This window comes from Oryza sativa, chromosome 10, assembly GCF_034140825.1.
Source record: "Oryza sativa Japonica Group chromosome 10, ASM3414082v1".
In the NCBI taxonomy this organism is placed as follows: Eukaryota; Viridiplantae; Streptophyta; class Magnoliopsida; order Poales; family Poaceae; genus Oryza; species Oryza sativa.
In genome coordinates, this window is record NC_089044.1 from 22357500 (window position 1) to 22376581 (window position 19082).

Sequence of the window (19082 nt, forward strand, 5' to 3'; positions counted from 1 at the left end):
ACGACGACGAGCACCGCCGGCGGTGGAGCGCGCGAGTAAGCTGGATCAAGAGCGCGACATCCACACCATGGCAGAAGAGGAGGAGAAGAAGGCGATCACCGGCTCGGCAGCGACGGCGGCGGCGCCTCCTCCTGCTGCTGCTCAGGTCATCGCCGGAGCAGCCAAGTATGTCGTCGCCGACTAGCAGAAGAAGCCATGCGCTGCTGCTGCGAAGAAGAAGAAGGTGCGGATGCCTGACAACTACGTCGCTTCCATCCTGACACTGAAGAGGAACCCACGGCGGAGCCCCGAGTACATGGAGAGCCTCTCGCCGGAGGAGCGCGAGGGGGAAGTGGAGGACGCCGAGCTGGGCGACGAGTTCGAGGCGTTCCAGGAGGAGGTTCGCCGCGCCGTCGAGAACGACGGCTGCTACATGGTCGGCGAGAGCTACTTCGCTGAGACGGCGGCGATCCAGGCGGCGATGGAGGAGGAGTGGACCAAGATCGACATGAGCCGTGTCATCTTCGGGGACTGGGACTACGACGACCCCGAATCCGTACAGTACCTGTGAATTGTGATTAATTAATTTCAGACTTTGTATGAAATGGTGTATCTGATTGTCTCTATCAGTTGGTTGTTCAAAACAGAGAGATTAATTTGATTCATGCTATTATAAATTTGACAAAAAGAATATATATATATATATATATATATATATATATATATATATATATATATATATATAATGTTTATTTTCGTGATCTCTATTCGTTGTGTTCTAGTGGAAATCTCAGATTATTATTTTTTTTGTTACGCGGATAAACGCATACAGCTAGCTAGTCCGAGCATAATACGGACCGAGAAAAAAAATCTTTTTTGTTATTACGACTAGCTATGCTCCAGGTCGATTCCAAATTTCCGATCCGCAGTGCTCCAGGGCACTTCAACCATCTTAGCAGCTTCTTGATGCAGTGCTCAGTGACTGATCAGCAAGATGTTCGCACCAAGAAAGGCGCCCCTGGGATCTTAAAAACAAGGCATCTTTATCTTGTTGCAGAATACGACGAGATGGAGAAGTGCCCCAACTGGAAAGTTCAGTTTTTTTGCCTGGCTCTTGACTAAAGATCGTCTCCCAACAAAACGCAGCTTGCATAAGAAAACCATAGTGCCGGCTCCAACCTGTGATCTTTGCAACTTTGCTGATGAAACAGCCCTCCACCTATATATGCTTCCAGTGCCCCTTCGCTGTGGCCTTCTGGGGCGCGATGAATATACCGGTCAATGTTGCGACGCTTGCTGAGATTGCTTCTCTCCCCACCCCGCCTCAAGTTCCCTTGAAGCACTTTAGGGTGTTCTACTTGCTACTTCCTCCGTTTCACAATGTAAGTCATTCTAGTATTTCCCACATACATATATATCTATCTAGATTCATTAACATCAATATGAATATGGGAAATGTTAGAATGACTTACATTGTGAAACGGAGGGAGTATGCTTTTGGAACATGTGGAATCACCACCACGGGGTTGTCTTGAGACACGAGGCTCCCTCTTTGCGCCGTTTGCTGCAGCAATGTATCGAGGACGCCTCCCTCTTGGGGGGGGGGGGAAATCAAAGTAGAAGACAGACATGTAATTTCGACCTGGAAAGATCTCTTTTCTTCCTCCCTCCGCTCTCTCAATATGTAATGCTCTGGACTTTGTAAAACTGCCCTTTGCTCCCTTTTAATGAATTCAGGTGGGAAAGCTCTCCCCCCAGTGAATTTTCCAAAAAATACAAAAAATTCCGATCCGCTTTATATGTGTTAAACATGTGTGAATAAATCAACATCAAATATATATAGGTCGTGAGAGCGTTTTTCAAGCCATATGAAAGCTATCTCGTGAAAAACAATACTCCCTCCATTTTAGGTTACAAGATATTTTGACTTTGGTCAAAGTTAAACTACTTCAAATTTAACTAAGTTTATAGACAAGTATAGTAATATTTACATTAACAAATTAGTTTTATAAAAAAAATAATAAAATATATTTTTATAATAAATTTATCATGGGTTAAAAATATTACTTTTTTTAATAAATTTGGTCAAACAGTTTGACTTTGATCAAAGTTAAAACACCTTATAAGAAACAGAGGGAGTATTAAGGTAGCTCACAACAATGAAGTAATCATTATTAAAGAATTAATGGTACAGTAAGGTACAATACAATATAGAACGAGCTAGCCACAAATGCAGAAGCGAGTAAACAAGATAATTATTTCAAGATTAATTAATCTTTAATCATGCAACTCAAGCCTTCAGAGCCAGTCATTGCATGAGGACTAATTATGCATGCATGGTTGAGCTCAATTAGCAGGTGAAGCCGGATGGGTAGATCTTGTTGCACTTGTTGAGGATGAGGCTCAGATCGACGGGGAGGTTGAGGTTGATGCCCAGCACATTGGCCTTGACGGCGGTGCAGAGGCAGACGGCGGCGTCGAGGTCGGCGATCCCCTGCAGCAGCGAGCAGCACTCGTTGGGGCCGGCTCCGATCTTGACGCCAACGAGCCCATTGAGCACGTTGGCGCACACCCTCAGCTTCAGGGCGTCGATGGGGCAGTGGCCATGGCGGTCGTACGACGGCGTTGTCGGCGTCGGGATCACCGGACCACCGGAGCAGTTGGGCTCACAGCCGCGCGCCGCGACGGCGAGGATGAGGAGGGTGAAGGCGAGGAGGGGAGCTACGACTTTGGTGGTGGAAGCCATTGCTAATGCTAACTGATGAAGTGATCGAGCGAGCTTAATTAGCTAGTGGTGTGTTAGCTAGCTAGCTAGGCTGTTTCAGATTGTGTTTGCTTTGTATCGTTTGCTTGGGGCATCTGGTATTTATAGCCGAGCCGATCGAGCTAGCTCTGTTGGGAAACTATGCGTACTGAACTAGTAGTAGCTAGAGGACTAGAATAAGGTCGGATCCTTATATGCCACTGAAAATTGGTCGGATCTCTTATATATCATTGGAAATTGGCTCTTTTCTTATATGCCATTGGTCCAAATTTGCGCACTCTTTCATGCCACTACCGTCAGTTTAACCGTGTGTTGACCGTTAACTCTCAAGTAAAAAGACATATTTGTTCTGTCTAAGTTGTTAGGCATGCATGATGGACATATATATGATTGCTTGGTTGTGTACTGCATGGACCAGCTGGTGTACTTCGCGAGAGGTTGGACAAAAGATTTTGCCTGGAGGGAAAAATGATATTCTTTCAGTTCGATCGTCGATCGATTCATGGCCAAGCAAGCAAGTTGACGAATTGCATTTGTTGAAATATATGGCCGGAAGTGTTTGTATCTGCTGACTAATACTTGTTCTGATCGAGCATTTCTGACATAGTTGCATGCCTTGGAGAGTTTTTATTTTTGCCTAAATGTGCATCGATATCGTAGTGTCATAGCCTCCTTAATTTCTTCCACCATTAATCTACTACTGGCCGGATCGGAGCTAGCTTAAGCAGAGTCACTATAATGTATACTCTATATATACACGCATAGTGACCTCCATGAAAATTTGTAGCCCAGCTGACCATGCACGCGCACTTACCTGCACGTAGCGACCGATTTTAACTTCCGTTTATTAGCTCTTAGGTCTTTAATGAACAAATTAAAACGGAGTTCTGATTCTGAACAAATTAAGTACACCAGCTGTGAATTCTTGACCTCTATGCCTCCAGAAACATGGTGGACAAGAAATTATGGGCTTAATTAATTTGGCTACTGGAATCGGAGCTGTGATCTCCATGACCACGTTAAAGGATTATATTAATTTATCAGATCAGTCTACCATGCTTATCCATGTTTACAGATGAACACACGTACAGATCGGTGATCGAACAAAATCGCTGGAAGAGAGTAAGTCCGAGCCAGACAAATTAAGTAGCTAGCAACGTAACATGCTTACATGCATGATTTGGGCTCCATGATTTAATGTGCTAAGCATGCTTGTTTCTTTAGCCATATCGGTTTAGTTAATTAATGCTAGCAGGTCTCCGATCGTGTTATCATTCCACACTGTTTATTCGAACCATTACGTTCTCTGTCAGTATTTCAGCATATCCCATATGCAAGTGTTCTGCAGTCTACGAACATATACAAAGGAATTTTGCTCAATTACCACTATAAACATGTAGGCAAGATTTGCGGCATGACATCTAAAGTTTATAATTTTTCCCGTAGGACATATGTTGCGTACCCTGAAAAATTGAAAATTAGCTGTGCGACAATGTAACCATTATTTTTTTTATTTTCGATATAATTGAAGAAAAACATTTAGAAAATTAAAGACAATTTGTTCCTAGGGTCAGATGCTTGTAAAGCCGATCAGGGCTGCGTTCATTTCCATGAGTTCCCAACTCCCTCCTCTTGTTTTCCGCGCGCACATTTTTCAAACTACTCAACGGTGTGTTTTTTGTAAAAAGTTTTTATACGAAAGTTGCTTAAAAAGATCATATTGATCTATTTTTGAACAAAAATTAGCTAATACTTAATTAATCACGTTCTAATGTACCGCTCCGTTAACGTTTTCGTGCGCAGCAGCTGTGTTGGGAACACAGAGTAAGGCCACTCTCCCAGCCACGATCCCCTAACCCTAGAATCTGGGGACGGTAATAGCTTATAATCTAGTTCTTGTAGTTGGCTTAGAAGCAATTAACTTCAGACATAAAATTGTTTTTTTTTTTGTGCAAAGACTGGGTTATGACACATTGTTCTGTGGGTTGCTCTATTTGAAGTGGACCTAGTTAGACACATCTTGTCATTTGGGTCATTCATCTTTTCTAACCCTTTTTAGACAGACCAAGCTTAGTTACTATTTTAATAGGACGGAACCAGAAGTTCACCAATACGTCGAATGTGCTTTGTGTTGAAACGAGGCACACAGGTACTAGGCCGAAAACGAGCATGGTACGTGCAAGGCCTGCATTCATGCCTAGCCCCATGGCTTACATGTGTGTGCCTGTTTGAGGAAATCGTTAGATACAGATCAATCATTTTCACTCGCCATTATCACTAAATATACGATGACGTCCCATGTTTTGCTACGGAATATGTAGAGGAATATATGTTAAACATTGTATAAATGATAGATAAATTTATATGTTGATATATTGTGAAAGTGATGTGGGATGATGATTTAGCATGCTTGAATGTTAAGATTTAGAATGTAAAAAATTATAGATGTAATTGCTATGCTTGCTTGCATCTTGAGCTTTAGTTATTTAGTGGATTGATATGATATACTTGCATGTTAGGTTTTAAGAGTAGTAATAATTACTTTGTTGAGTATTAATACTTTGTGGGTCAATTATACAGATGGTATAGATAAACGCTGTGAGACGAACACGTTTTTTGCATACATGAAAAAGAAAGAAATTAAGGAGGACAAGCTATATAACAATTATCATGTGGAGAACAACATTGCTATAATGCGTTACAACTTACAACAATTAAGTAATTCAAGAATGATAAAGTAAGGTACAATGTAGAATGGGCTGCAAAAATGTAGAAGTGAATAACAATATAATTATTTCAAGATTAATCTTTAATTTATCATGCAACTCAGATCAATCCTCGTCATCGCATGAAGATTAATTATGCACGATCGAGCTCAATTAGCAGGTGAAGCCGGATGGGTAGATCTTGCTGCACTTGTTGAGGATGAGGCTCAGATCGACGGGGAGATTCAGGTTGATGCCCAGCACGTTGGCCTTGACGGCGGTGCAGAGGCAGACGGCGGCGTCGAGGTCGGCGATCCCCTGCAGCAGCGAGCAGCACTCGTTGGGGCCGGCTCCGATCTTGACGCCGACGAGCCCATTGAGCACGTTGGCGCACACCCTCAGCTTCAGGGCGTCGATGGGGCAGTGGCCATGGCGGTCGTACGACGGCGTTGTCGGCGTCGGGATCACCGGACCACCGCCGGAGCAGTTGGGCTCACAGCCGTGCGCCGCGACGGCGAAGAGCAGGAGGGTGAGGGCGAGGAGGGGAGCGACGACCTTGGTGGAAGCCATTGCTAAGTGATGAAGTGATCGAGCGAGCTTAATTAGCTAGTGGTGTTAATTAGCTAGCTAGGCTGCTTCAATTCAGCTTGTGTTTGCTTTGCATCGTTTGCTTGGGGCGTCAGGTATTTATAGCCGATCGAGTCGAGCTTGCTGTTTGGAACTATACACGTACTGAACTAGCTGAAGCTTACTCCCTCCGTTCAAAAAAAAAACAAATCTTAGGATTCCGTGTTCAACGTTTAACCGTCCGTCTTATTTAAAAAAATTGTTAAAAAAATTAAAAAGACAAGTCACGCATAAAATATTAATCATGTTTTATCATCTAACAACAATAAAAATATTAATTATAAAATTTTTTATATAAAATAGATAGTCAACGTTGGACATGGAAACCCAGAGTTTGTTTTTTTTTTTGAAGGAGGGAGTAGAATATTTGCATCCGTTATGATTAATTGTTTGGTTGTGTAGTGCATGTACGTGATGATTTATTTGCTTGGTTGTGTACTGCATGGGCCAGGTATTTACGAGAGATAGGACAAGATTTTGCCAGGAGAGAGAACATATATTCTCGTTTAATTAATTCGATTATTCATGGGGAAGAAGCAAGTTGACCAGTTGCATTTGTTGACATTAATATATGGATGTGTGCTTTATATATCTGCCGAATAATACTTGTTCTGAATATAATGCTTTCTGAAATGCTTGCTATGGACTTGTAATTTTGCATACATCGTGTCATACGTAACCATCCATCCATTCCTCTCTCCTGCATTATTTTAGGTACTTGAGCTGGCAGAGTCAATATGCTCCATTTGTACACGCATAGCCGGGATGGCCTCCGTGAATTGTATTGGCTAGCTGGATGTACCTAAAGATGGATCTAGCTTGAGAACAGCTAAGTCTTAGCCTTCGCTACTGACAATATGATCATAGGAGCTTAATTCCATGCGAGGAATTCCCACTAATTTTTTTTTCATACATGCATGCAAAGTGAGGGTCGTTATAACTTTGTCTGGTTAGTTTAGACTCTGATATTTCTTTGTGGAGCTGATCCCGAGGATCACGAACAAGATTATATTAGTTAATCACACCGTCAAAATAGTACTATTATGGATCAGATTATGAATACTCGATCACATGAACAGGCTGACTCGATGTGAACAAAATGGCTAGCCAGCATCAGAGAAAGGTGGCAACATGCATTATTAGGCTAGCTCCATGATTAATGTGCTAAGCATGCTAATTTGTTTAACAGTATGGGTTTAATTAAATAATTAATACTAGCATCAGGTCGAATCATCGTCGTCATTCCACATGCGTGTGTACAGTTTGTTCGAGCCATTACGTCATCAGTCACTCAGTCAGTATGTCAAGTGCTCTGCAAATCGAGCTAAGCTAGCTATAAATTTTTTTTTTTGAGTGAATTGCACTTTGGGCCGATTATTATTGCCTGTGTTTTATTTTGGACTAGGTTATATCTAACATTTTCACTTTGGTTCAGGTTTTCTTACCTTCTACTGCACATTGGGCCACTATTTTGTTTGCCACTTCTTGATTTCATTGGCGGGCTTACCCGCAACACAACAAACCAATTAATATTCCATCTGATCTTGATTTATTTACTCATTGATTTAGCTGCTTGACTTCAACCTTTTTTCCCCGTAAAAGTTCATCTGAGCTTAGAACAAATCATTGCATCGAGCTTGCGGGAGACAGGTACAGCAACCAGCTAAAACCAGTCTTGATTTTGATGGTTCTTCAAGCTGGGGAACAGAGCACATAGAGAAGGAATCCTGGTGCTTTGCTTGATCATCCCTCAGATCCATGGCGCAGCTGCTTAATAGAGAAAAGAAGGGAAAGAAAGGAGATGGAGAAGAAGGGTGGTCCAATTTAAAACTTTTGTAAATTTATCTAGTCCAAAGTGAATATAACTTCACCCCTTGTCCAAAGTAAAACTTTGTTAAATTTTCCTAGTCCAAAGTGCAATTAACTCAAATTTTTTTTTGCTCTCCCACGGTATAGACATGAAGGCCCTTTCAAAAAAAAGAGAGAAAAACTTATGAATTTTACAGGATTTGTATTCTATGATAAAAATCCTATAAAGCCTTTTAAAACAACGGATTGATTTCTACTAATAATTCCTTCAGAATTCATATGAAATGTGCTATTCTAGAAACATTTTGGAGGAAATTAAATAGCCTGAAGTCTCAATTCATTCTTTCTATTTCTGTAACGACCCGCCTCTCCCAGGCCAGGCCCGCTTACATCTGATAGCTTTCCTAGGTAGGCCCGCTTATATCTGATAGCTTTCATAGGTCATAGACTGCCCTCACAGACCAACACATGTCTTTTCTGCACACTTTGTCCTCACTCGTGTGCACCCGGGAAGAATTTTAGGCCAAGCACGCTTAACCCTGGAGTTTTTTGGAGATTGGCTTCCGGAAAAGAAGTTGCAACTTGTTGATATGAGTATTCTATTAATCCTATTAAGTCCTAGGCCGGGATGTTACAATTTCCTATATGTTTTCTGTGTTTTTCCTGTGTGCCCATCAAAAACAATTTGAAACTTTCCAGTGTTTCAATCTCATAGGAATTGAATGAGTATTATATTCTACTTTTATGTTTTTTTTCTCTTTTCATATGTTTTGGAAATATTGGTTGGGTTATGACACATTGTTATATGGGCTAGCTGCTCTATTTGAAGTGGACCTAGGTAGGCACATCTTGCCACACCTGGTTCTTAAACTTGTATGGTTTGTGTCATTCAGATTCCTAAACTCTTAAAATATAAATATAAATCTCAAAACTTATTGAAGTGTGTCATCTAAGTCCCAGATCGTCACAACCCATCTAAAATCCTATATGTCACTCATGTGACATGCCACATGGACGTGATTGGCAGTCATCTGACTGACAAACGGGATCCACTTAAAACATTTTCTTTTCTTTTTTTCTTTTCTTCTCTTTTTCTTCTGCTTCTCTTTTTTCTTCTTTTCTTCTCCTTTCTTTGTGACCTAAGCACCCCATGCGGCGATGGTCTTGAGAGGAAGGAGGAGAAAGGGAAAAAAAGAGAAACAAGAGAAGAAAAAGGAAAAAGAGAAAAGAGAAAGAAAAAAATAAAAATGAAAAATTTTAAGTGGGTCCTATTTATCAGTCATGACTATGCCAGCATGACATGTCACATCAATGTCACGTACAAATCTCTTCTTTACCCTTATTAGGATTCAAAACTTAGTAACCCTTCTAATCAGCCAAAACAGGAAGCAGCCCGCCAACATCCCAAACAAAACGAGATGCACGCGACATGTTGGGCCAAAAGAGACTACCATGATGCAGGACCCACATGGCTAGGAACATGTGTGGACCGGCTTGAGGAAATAGGAACAGTTAGGTCAAGAATTGCCGCATCGCCCATGATTATCACATATCGTGCGAGTGTTTTTATGCACGGATAGAAAAGAAAGAACTTAAGGTGAACGTGTAAGCTATATGGCAGTTATCTTTGTGAGAACAAAAAATACTACTATATATAATGGGCGTTACAATATACAACAACCAAGTGATTCAAGAATTTTACATTATAATATAGAACGAGCTGCAAATGGCGAATCGAGTAAACAAGAGAATTATTTCAAGATTAATGTTTAACGCTGCGTCGGGAATCGGGATGAAAGATCAAACTCATGAATCATGATATCCAACATGCTGCACGCACGGTTTGAGCTCAATTAGCAGGTGAAGTCGGAGGGGCAGATCTTGCCGCACTTGTTGAGGATGAGGCTTAGATCGACGGCGAGGTTGAGTTTCATGCCGAGCACGTTGGCCTTGACGGCGGTGCAGAGGCAGACGGCGGCGTCGAGGTCGGCGAGCCCGGAGAGCAGCGGGCAGCAGTCGTCGGGGCCGGCTCCGATCTTGACGCCGACGAGCCCGTTGAGCACGTTGGTGCACACCCTCAGCTTCAGGGCGTCGATCGGGCAGCGGCCATGGCGGTGGTACGACGGCGGCGTCGGCACCACCACCGGCGGCGTCGGGATGACCGGGCCACCGTGGCCGCAGTAGGGCTCGCAGCCGTGCACGGCGGCGACGGCGAAGAGGAGGAGGCTGAGGGCGAGGAGGGGAGCGACCTTGGTGATAGCCATTGCTAACTGATGAAGTGATCGAGCGAGCTTAATTAGCTAGTGGTGTGTGCTAGCTATAGCTATGTTTGCTTCGGTCGGCTTGTGTTGCTTTGCATCGTTTGATTTGGGCGTCTGGTATTTATAGCCGGATTATGGCTAGAATGGATGTATTTGCGGTTGCTAGTTGCATGCATGATGAATGATTGCTTGGTTGTTGTAGGTGCATGGGCCAGGTGTTCGCGAGAGATAGGACAAGATTTTGCCAGGAGAGAACAGATATTCGTGGAAATCGATCGCCGACTCATCACGGGGAATTGAAGCGAGTTGACCAGTTGCATTTGTTGAAATATGTGGAAATGTTTGATCTGCCGATAAAAATTTCTTCTGAGTCTCTAAAGTGATACATTATATTGCTGAAACAAAACTGAAAATATACCTCTTTTAAAAATATTTTACGTTTATATATCTACATAAAAAATATTTGCATAAATATACCTCCACCGCATGACAAGGATGCGGGACCGAGACAGTGCCGCCTTGCCATTCCATGGGACCGGTGGTTGCGCAGTACGGCCGTGCGGCACCGTCTCCCTCCCGCGGCGCGGAAGCGCGGCACCGGCTCGCTCTCGTGGCTCGGAGAGAAGCAGCGCGGGAACGCGTGGTCCCGAGACGGTCCCGCATCGCCGTTGCGCGGCGCGTCGCCGATGCACGGAACCGCACCGGTCGCGCGTAGTCGTTGAGCGGGACCGCGCGTTCCCATCCTCTACCACGCGCCTGCTATATACCAGAAAATTTATACTGCGCGGCACTGTTTAGTACTGTTTTCGTACTGTTTGGCAATATTCATGGGCGATCCCGCAGTTTGAATGTGCGGAAGCGCTCCACGCACGGTTCAAAACAGTACCCAAACAGTGTTTCAACAGTGCGCACAGTATAAAAATCGCTGGCAACACGGTGCCGCGTATTGGAGCTGCGGGACCGCGACAGTCCCGTGTTATGGAGCTGCGGGACCGTTGCAGTGCCGCGCGGCCGTCCGCGGGACCGACGGTCCCGTGTTTTGAAGCTGCGGGACCGTCGCGATCCCGCATTTTCGTTCTGCGGGATGGGTATATTTTTACAAAAAATTTGTATGCATATATATAAATGTAAATTATTGAAAAAATAAGTATATTTGTAAAAAAAATTCTTATATTGCTTGCCTGATGTTGTAATTTTAATTGGAATTGCTTCAATCAAAATCTTTCAATTTTTTTTACCACAGGATTATATTTCCTACACGATTTGTGCTCCAATGACTACAACTCCTTCACTAGATCTGGCAACCCTTCTCCTACATCTCCGATAACCTCGACGAATGGCAGTGGAGTAATGGTTTAGGGTCCCAAGTTAGGATTGGTTGGGGGTGGGAGGAGGAGGCAGATCATCGGGTGGGTTTAGAGGGATGGCCGTGAGAGATGACGGTTTGACGGTGGACGGTGAACCTAGACAAGCAAATAGGCACCTAATTAAAACGGTGCCGATACCATGGGGATGGAGGGGCAGTGGGCCAACGTTGGATGTGGGGCGCTAAAATAAGTACAAATATATTTATTTATTATATATAATATTAAAAATATAGTTAAATATATATTTTGAAGATTGTGTTATTGTTTAAATAACAAGAATTGTAAAACTAGCAAGTATAAGCTCAAGATCTAGTTTAAATAGTTTAATAGTAGGCTATAAGTCAACTATAAAACTTACAGGGAGGGGAGGATAGTGGAAAAATAAGTTGTGTTAGCTCTAATGTAATAGTTAACTATTCATAATTTAAGATAACTAAATTAAATACATAGGTGAGAGAAAGAGAGGAGAAAAAATAGAGATAACCTTATTATTCATCTATTATAAACGTTATCTGTAATATTAGCTTATACTTAATAGTTGACTCTGCTGTTAAAACTAGTTCTTAGATGGTCTGACATCTATGAATTGTAGCCTAGCTGGATTGCACACTTACATGCATGTGGCAACCGATTTTCCTTTTGGCTCTATATAAGTAGGTCGCTAACGAACAAAAACTGAGTTCTGATTCCGAAGAAAGTACACCAGCTGTGAGTACGTTCTTGATGATCGATACCACGTACTGCCTCTAGCTAGAAACAAGAAGACAAGAAATTATGGGCTTAATTGAGCTAGCTGCTTGCATCGGGAGCTGAGATCTGATCCCCAGGATCACGTTACAGGATTATATTAATTAATCACACCATCAGAATATTAATCAGATCAGACTACCATTTATGTGAATACGATTAGAGATGATGAACACACACAGATCGATCGTTGTGTGAACAAAATGGCTGGAAGAGAGTACTGCAAACTGCAAAGTCCGCACCAGATAAGTTAAGGTAGCGACGTAACATGCTTACATTCATGATTTAGGCTCCATGATTTAATGTGATAAGCATGCTGATTTCTTTAACCATATATGGATTAAGTTAATTATTAATGCTAGCCTGTCGAATCGTCATCATTCCACAGTTTATTCGCACCATGCATTACGTACGTTCTATCCGTATTTCAGCTCGATTACAGTATAAAATGTACAAATTTAAGTCAGTGATGTTTAGATGTTTATTTCTGAACTACTCGTATTAAAATTCGTATCTCCATATGCAATAGTGACCTGGAAGAAGGCGGCGGCGATTGGACGCTGGAGCATCCGGCGAACCATGACGGAACTGTGGTATTGGCCCACTCAATTTCGGCCGGATAGTGCACAAACCTGACGGCCTAATTAGGCCCATATAAATTTGGGCCGTGAAAATGTTGGGCTACGTGACACGTTCTATATGGGCCACTTTGTTTCCTATGGGCCTAGCACATCTTGCCATCTGGGCCGCTGATCTTTTCTCACATCACATGTGCAAATAATCTTTTTTTTTAAAAAAAAAAAGCGAAAAGAAAGAAAGAAAAAAAAAATCAGCGAAGTTATCACGATGTTCACGATGCCGGAGGATATCATTTCATTAAAGTTTCAAAACGTCATTACCAAAGTATTAGGAGTTTATTCAATGGGACTTATTCAGATGAGTAATAATCCTAATAATTAATTTGCCGGGAAAAGACACCTGAACGAACTGTGGGGGTTCAGGATGTGCACGGTGCCACCCGCCAAATCCCTTTCCTTTCCTTGCCGTGTGCTTCGGCCCTTCCGAGTTCAAACAGTTAGTTGAAACCGAAGCAGCAGATTAATTTTGTACACCCTCCGCATTTTAATGTATGACGTCATTGACTTTTCGATCAACGTTTGACCATTTGTTTTATTCAAAAATTTCGTGCAAATATAAAAATATTTATGTCATACTTAAAGAACATTTGATGATGAATCAAATCACAATAAAATAAATAATAATTACATAAATTTTTTGAATAAGACGAATAGTTAAACGTTAGATAAAAAGTCAACGGCGTCATACATTAAAATATGGAGTTAGTAGTATATGTAACCGATCAGTGGAGACGGTCAAGGCACAAGACAAATTATATAACGATGCGACTGTGAGATGTGCAAGTTTTCTTTTCAATGACAAGGCTATCGATGACGCTGATATTGGCGCTAGTTAATTAATCATCACTTAATTTTGGTGGAAAATTGGAAATCTCCATGCGGTTCCGTGTCGTCCAAATTAATGTGTCACTGTTAATTTTGCCTTCTTCTTCTTCCTCCCGGTCGCATATGGTGCCTGTCACCATCCAAAGTCTCCGGTCTGTACGCCCAAAGCCGCGTGTTCTTGCTAGCTTTGTACTTATGCTAACTGAACATTAAATTAACTGGAGCTAAGCTTGACGAGAAGGTCGGTCGATGGCGGCGCCGGAGAAGGTGTTCGTGGCGCTGCCGGCGGAGGCGAAGTCCGGCAGGTCGACGCTGTCGTGGGCTCTCGGCCATTTCCGGGCCACGGCCATCGTCGTCACGCATGTTCATGTGCCGCCGCAGATGATCCCCGTCAGTACGTAACTGCATCATCCGATTGTTTTTCTTCTCTTCTTCTTTTTTTTCTGAAAGATTTCATGGTTATATGTATGGTTGTCCGGCCAAAAATTCATGGAAACCATGGATTAGTTCATGGGTTTGTGACTCCTCTTAGCCCTTTCAATTCAGAAGACTGAGAAATTTGGCTATAATCTGTCTAGTGTTGTATTGATTCTGTTTTGGTCGCAGTGGGAGTCAAGTTCCATGCCAGTAAACTGAATCCGGAGCAAGTGAGCTTGTTCAGAATGGCTGAGCGTGACAAGGTGGACAAGCAATTAGATCACTACGTCAATCAATGCCTGAGGATGAAGGTGTGACGGGTTCTGTTAATTCCTGTGAATTCATTATCTCAAGATGGCTTTGGCTTGTTATTGACAGCCGTTTTTTATTTAGAACTACAGCTTATTGACAGTTTTTTTTTCATTGTCTGTATATTTCAGATGAAATGTGAGAAGCTAGTCATTGAGAACGAAAATGTTGTAGACGGTCTTGTTGAACTAATCAACTTGCATGGAGTGACCAAGCTAGTAATTTCAGCTGCCCCAGACAGGAATTACTCAAGGTAAATATTTCTTCTAAGAAAATATAACACTTGAAATGCAAAGCTTTATTTTGTAATTGAAGACAAAATAAATTATGCAGAGAGCTGACCAATAATTGTTGTTTTCTGTTTCAGAAAAATGGACAAACCTGCATCCAGGACAGCAACAGAAATTATGCAGAGAGCTGACCCATCATGCAAGATTTGGTTTGTCTGCAAAGAACGGTTAATCTGTACAAGGTAAAAACCTTTTAGTAGTAATTTTGCGATTTATGATGATTACTGAATAGTGAAGCTCAAAAATCTCTGATTCATTTTCCATGATAGTGGCGTGGAAGTAGAAATTGCACCTGGACATACGCCTTTCATTCCTGATACTGGTCACGATGCTCTGCAGTTGACACTTCACCAGGAACAGGTTCTTCTGATCTTGCAATGCCATCTTATGGTTTCGAATATTTTGTCTTGTAAGAGTGATGACATAATATGGTGATTTCCTTTTCCAATTATTTAGGATGACAACAATGAATCGGAACTGGGTTTTTACGATGAGATCAAAGAAGCATGCAAAGCAGCTGACAACTTAATGATGAGAGCTTTAAGAGAATCTTACAGACGGCAGAAAGCAGACGAAGAAGTAGTTTCATCTCTTCAGAAAGTAATTCGTTGTCCTTTGACTATTTTATTCAGAAACGAGACCACTTAGAAAAAAAAACATCCAGATTTCATATGAATATATTCTTCAGAATTTTGATCAGAACTCTGAACCTTACAGGCCAAAGAATACGAGGAGCTGTACTTGGAGGAGGTTAAAAAGAGGAAAGAACTGGAAGAAGCACTTCTGAGAGCAAGCGAAGAAATTGCACAGTTAAAACAAGAAAGAGATCTACCCAAGAATGATCAGAACACAACCATGGAGGAACAGAAAGAAGTGATTTCAGACAATTTGATCTTAGAGGCCTCCGGGCAAATAATTAAGCCGCTGCAAGAGTATCTTGATCATGATGAGAACTGTGTCAGAGAACCGGAGACGTTGCTCATACAAAGGAAGCTAGCTGCATCATTTTCTCCATCATCAGTGATGCAGTCGCCTTTCGATGAAGACTGCTGCATCCCTTCATACTTCATCTGCCCAATCCTTCAGGTATTCAATGAAAAGTTCTGCACATAACTTAGCACTGCTCCTTGTGTAGATTAACACAAATACTTGTCACTTGTGATGAATTGAAATAGAAATTTGATCATTTGCATTGTAATGGCAGGAGGTTATGAGGGAGCCTTGCATTGCATCAGACGGATTCACCTACGAAACCGATGCGATCAGATCCTGGCTTGATGGAGGACGGAGGGTATCTCCCATTACAGGACAGCCGATTGTGCACCAGCAGCTAATTCCAAACCTTTCTCTCCGTTCTGTCATCCAAGATCATGCAAGGAGGAATCAGTATTCATTTTCCTGATGTAACCTTTAATTACGAACTGTATTGGTGGCATATATATATATATATATGTGCCATTATTTCCTGTAAATTTCTTAGCTATCACTATGACAGTATAGCCAGTTCGGAAACTGCACAACTCACAGAATGCAGAAAGAAAATGCTTTGATTTTGTCTAATCCTTTGTGCTGCGCTCCTTCACCTTCAATTTTACTGGAGTACTTGTTTTGCTTATGTTTATGCTTATGTATACCGCTTATTACCGATAAAAAATAATTTGCGTGCAAAAGTTTTATATAAACATTCTTAGCGATTTTTTTTAAAATGCTGTAAAACAAACTAAGATGGGAAAACTAAAAATTTCAACTCTAAAATTTAAATTTTAGCTTACAAGTCTAAGCATAAGCGAAACTATGGGTCTATAAATTGGAAAAAGTTCAGCCAGGTTCAAAGCATACCGGATGGCTGCACGGCCCGTGAAATCTGGCAACGGCCCACGCAACACGGCCCATATATTCCGCCCGGCCTAACTCTGGTCTCGTCGGGATAGGTAAAAGTCTAAGCCCCAGCCCATCATAGTATATGGGCCAGATTTTGCTCGAAATTTCCCAGCCCACACAAGCAAACGCGCCAGCATTTGGGCCATTGTCCAAACGAGGCCTCGCGCTCGCGGAGTCGCGGTGGCGCACTTTACTCTGGCCCAAACTGGCGGATTCGGCCCGTTTAATCCGATTCCCGTGTACTATCCCTCGTGGGCCCCGAGGCTGGACGCCTTGTCTTCTCCGGCGGCGGCGGCGGCGGCGGCTCACCCGTCGGCGCAAGGCGTCAAAACTCAAAAGAAGAAGTCTCCTTTTTCGCTGTCAAGAACTGCATGCATTGCTGGTCAGCAGCAGGGCTCGGCTGGCAACACTACCACGAGCATCGTTTGGTCGATCATATCGACATATCATATCACAGAGCAAAGCGACGACGACGAATTCGAGTACTGCCATGGCTTGCCATGCCGTGTTCATCGTCAACTTGCATTAGCCACTTGATTTCAGACTTAAAGACTTTCAAGTACTCACTCAATTGCATCGCTGAAATGATCTCAAGGAGCATTTTGGCTTTCTCCCAAAAGCCGGATCAATGCAATGCAATTTGATCTGTCCTCAAAAAAAAAAAATCAAGGAGCATGCATGTGAGATCAACGGGATGATATGATGTGCATTACAGGAGGTGACATCGATCGATCGGTGCATATTGTTTGTATAATATAATTTTAAGTTCGTCGTGGGTACCCATGCCGGCCAAGCATGCACGCATGTGAACCTGCTTAGTAATTAATCTACGTTCAATCAATCAATCAATGTGCACGTATATGTTTAAATGTTTAATTACCATTTGATTTCAGAAATACCGTGATCTGCCTACCATCAGCTAGCAGCTAGCACAGCCTGACAGCCACACGGACGGTCTCACACATTTTGTTGCTTCTGAACAACTTTACTGAAAAAAAGAAAAGAATTTCTCAAGTCTGAACATGCATGGATGGAGCATGGAGTCAACAAATTAAGCTACTACTACAGCTGATCAGATCGAGCCGAGTAATCCACACGGATCAAGCGAGTTCGAGGAAGCGAGCTATAACATGCGACAAATCAGCCGCGGATTATCTGGGTTCACGGGTGGCAAAAGAGATCGGATACGAGCTTGATTAATCAGGCCATTTGCTTGTTAATTTGCTTTGCTAGCTAATTCGACCATTCCAACCTAGCTAGCTATCTCCCTTCTTCTGTACTGTACTGTTGTGTTCTGATGCATATTCTTCGTGGTGGTGACCACCGTGATGCTGGTTTTGATCGTGTAGGGCTCCGGTTTTTGATACGCGACAATGACTCGCCTTGTCTGAACCTGAATATTCCATGAACCAAGTTGAGCTAAAGCTTTTTAGCCTTGACATGATCTCTCGATCGGTGCCAGCCATGCGTTTTTTGTCACCTGCTGGAGAAGATTATGGCATTTTATCACTACTCATTATGCAGTGGCCGTACTGTCTGGATATATAGCTGAAAGTTCTTCTACTATCTATAGTTACAACCCAGCTAGTTATATATATAGTTAATTGACGTCATTGATCTAGCTAACTGTACGATCTGAGATATATAGATCTTTTCGTGTCACTCTTGTTAATTACAGTTACAGTACTAGCTAGCTAGTTACTATCACATAAATTGATATACATATAGTTGTACTAGATTTATCAAATGTACTACACATCATATCAACCATTCGTTATACGACGATTTAGGTTTCAACTTTAATTAATCGCTTTCGCTTTTTTTTCTTTTTTTTTTGACCAATGGTTTGTTGCACATATATACTAGATCAGCTTGCAGACAGTGGCAGATGGAGGGGAACTAGCAGCTGTGCCTTGGCTCCCCACAAGGTCCCAATCAATAATATGATTTCTTAATTACACCCAATGTCTTTCTTTCTCAGAAATCATTTCTCTATAGTTTCTGATTAAAATCATTGCTATATAGTGTACTTCACTAATCAGATACTAGGTATACACATGTAGCTACATACCAAATATGCAGTGGATATTTCATTATATATGTACAATATATTTTGGTTTCAACTTACATTGTTCTCGCATTTCCTTATCATCATTGCCCCCACAAGAATCTATATAGGAGTATTTCTCAAGAGAAAACAATATATGTTATATGTAAATATATTGCCTTTTTTATTATTTTTTAAAATATCTATTAGATCGGCTGTGGTTGCGATTGCGCACACTTGGAATGCCGCCTCCCCAATGGGATGCATACCAGCAATTTAACATGGAAGAAACTAACAGTTGGCTAGACCATAGCACAAAAAGACATCACACTTCACAGTGGTTAGACGAGATTGTTGACGACAACTAGTGGTGCAACTATGTCTCTAGGAGCCAAATCGGCGCATCGATCTTTCGG

The 19082-nt window shown here is 42.1% G+C and overlaps 4 protein-coding genes across 4 annotated transcripts; 1 reads left to right on the forward strand and 3 right to left on the reverse strand.

Moving 5' to 3' along the window:
• Positions 1 to 2139: 2139 nt before the first annotated feature.
• Positions 2140 to 2814, reverse strand: LOC4349326 (cortical cell-delineating protein-like). Its single transcript, XM_015758335.3, has one exon. The coding sequence runs from the start codon at positions 2723 to 2725 to the stop codon at positions 2330 to 2332; it is 396 nt and encodes a 131-aa protein (XP_015613821.1). The 5' UTR covers positions 2726 to 2814; the 3' UTR covers positions 2140 to 2329.
• Positions 2815 to 5416: 2602 nt separating this feature from the next.
• Positions 5417 to 6105, reverse strand: LOC9267484 (cortical cell-delineating protein). The gene has a single exon (XM_015757778.3). The coding sequence runs from the start codon at positions 6016 to 6018 to the stop codon at positions 5623 to 5625; it is 396 nt and encodes a 131-aa protein (XP_015613264.1). The 5' UTR covers positions 6019 to 6105; the 3' UTR covers positions 5417 to 5622.
• Positions 6106 to 9472: 3367 nt separating this feature from the next.
• Positions 9473 to 10241, reverse strand: LOC4349327 (cortical cell-delineating protein). Its single transcript, XM_015757776.3, has one exon. The coding sequence runs from the start codon at positions 10146 to 10148 to the stop codon at positions 9738 to 9740; it is 411 nt and encodes a 136-aa protein (XP_015613262.1). The 5' UTR covers positions 10149 to 10241; the 3' UTR covers positions 9473 to 9737.
• Positions 10242 to 13854: 3613 nt separating this feature from the next.
• LOC4349328 (U-box domain-containing protein 36) lies at positions 13855 to 16298 on the forward strand. The gene is made up of 8 exons (XM_015757668.3): positions 13855 to 14116; positions 14329 to 14450; positions 14580 to 14701; positions 14816 to 14920; positions 15008 to 15098; positions 15195 to 15338; positions 15456 to 15824; positions 15943 to 16298. The coding sequence occupies exons 1-8, from the start codon at positions 13972 to 13974 to the stop codon at positions 16138 to 16140; spliced, it is 1296 nt and encodes a 431-aa protein (XP_015613154.1). The 5' UTR covers positions 13855 to 13971; the 3' UTR covers positions 16141 to 16298.
• Positions 16299 to 19082: the final 2784 nt, after the last annotated feature.

Coding starts and splice junctions, on each gene's coding strand:
- LOC4349326 (XM_015758335.3), bottom strand. CDS start 2,725: ATGGCTTCCACCACCAAAGTCGTAGCTCCCCTCCTCGCCTTCACCCTC.
- LOC9267484 (XM_015757778.3), bottom strand. CDS start 6,018: ATGGCTTCCACCAAGGTCGTCGCTCCCCTCCTCGCCCTCACCCTCCTG.
- LOC4349327 (XM_015757776.3), bottom strand. CDS start 10,148: ATGGCTATCACCAAGGTCGCTCCCCTCCTCGCCCTCAGCCTCCTCCTC.
- LOC4349328 (XM_015757668.3), top strand. CDS start 13,972: ATGGCGGCGCCGGAGAAGGTGTTCGTGGCGCTGCCGGCGGAGGCGAAG. Junction 15,099..15,194: donor TGACACTTCACCAGGAACAG/GTTCTTCTGATC, acceptor CCAATTATTTAG/GATGACAACAATGAATCGGA. Junction 15,825..15,942: donor TCATCTGCCCAATCCTTCAG/GTATTCAATGAA, acceptor TTGTAATGGCAG/GAGGTTATGAGGGAGCCTTG.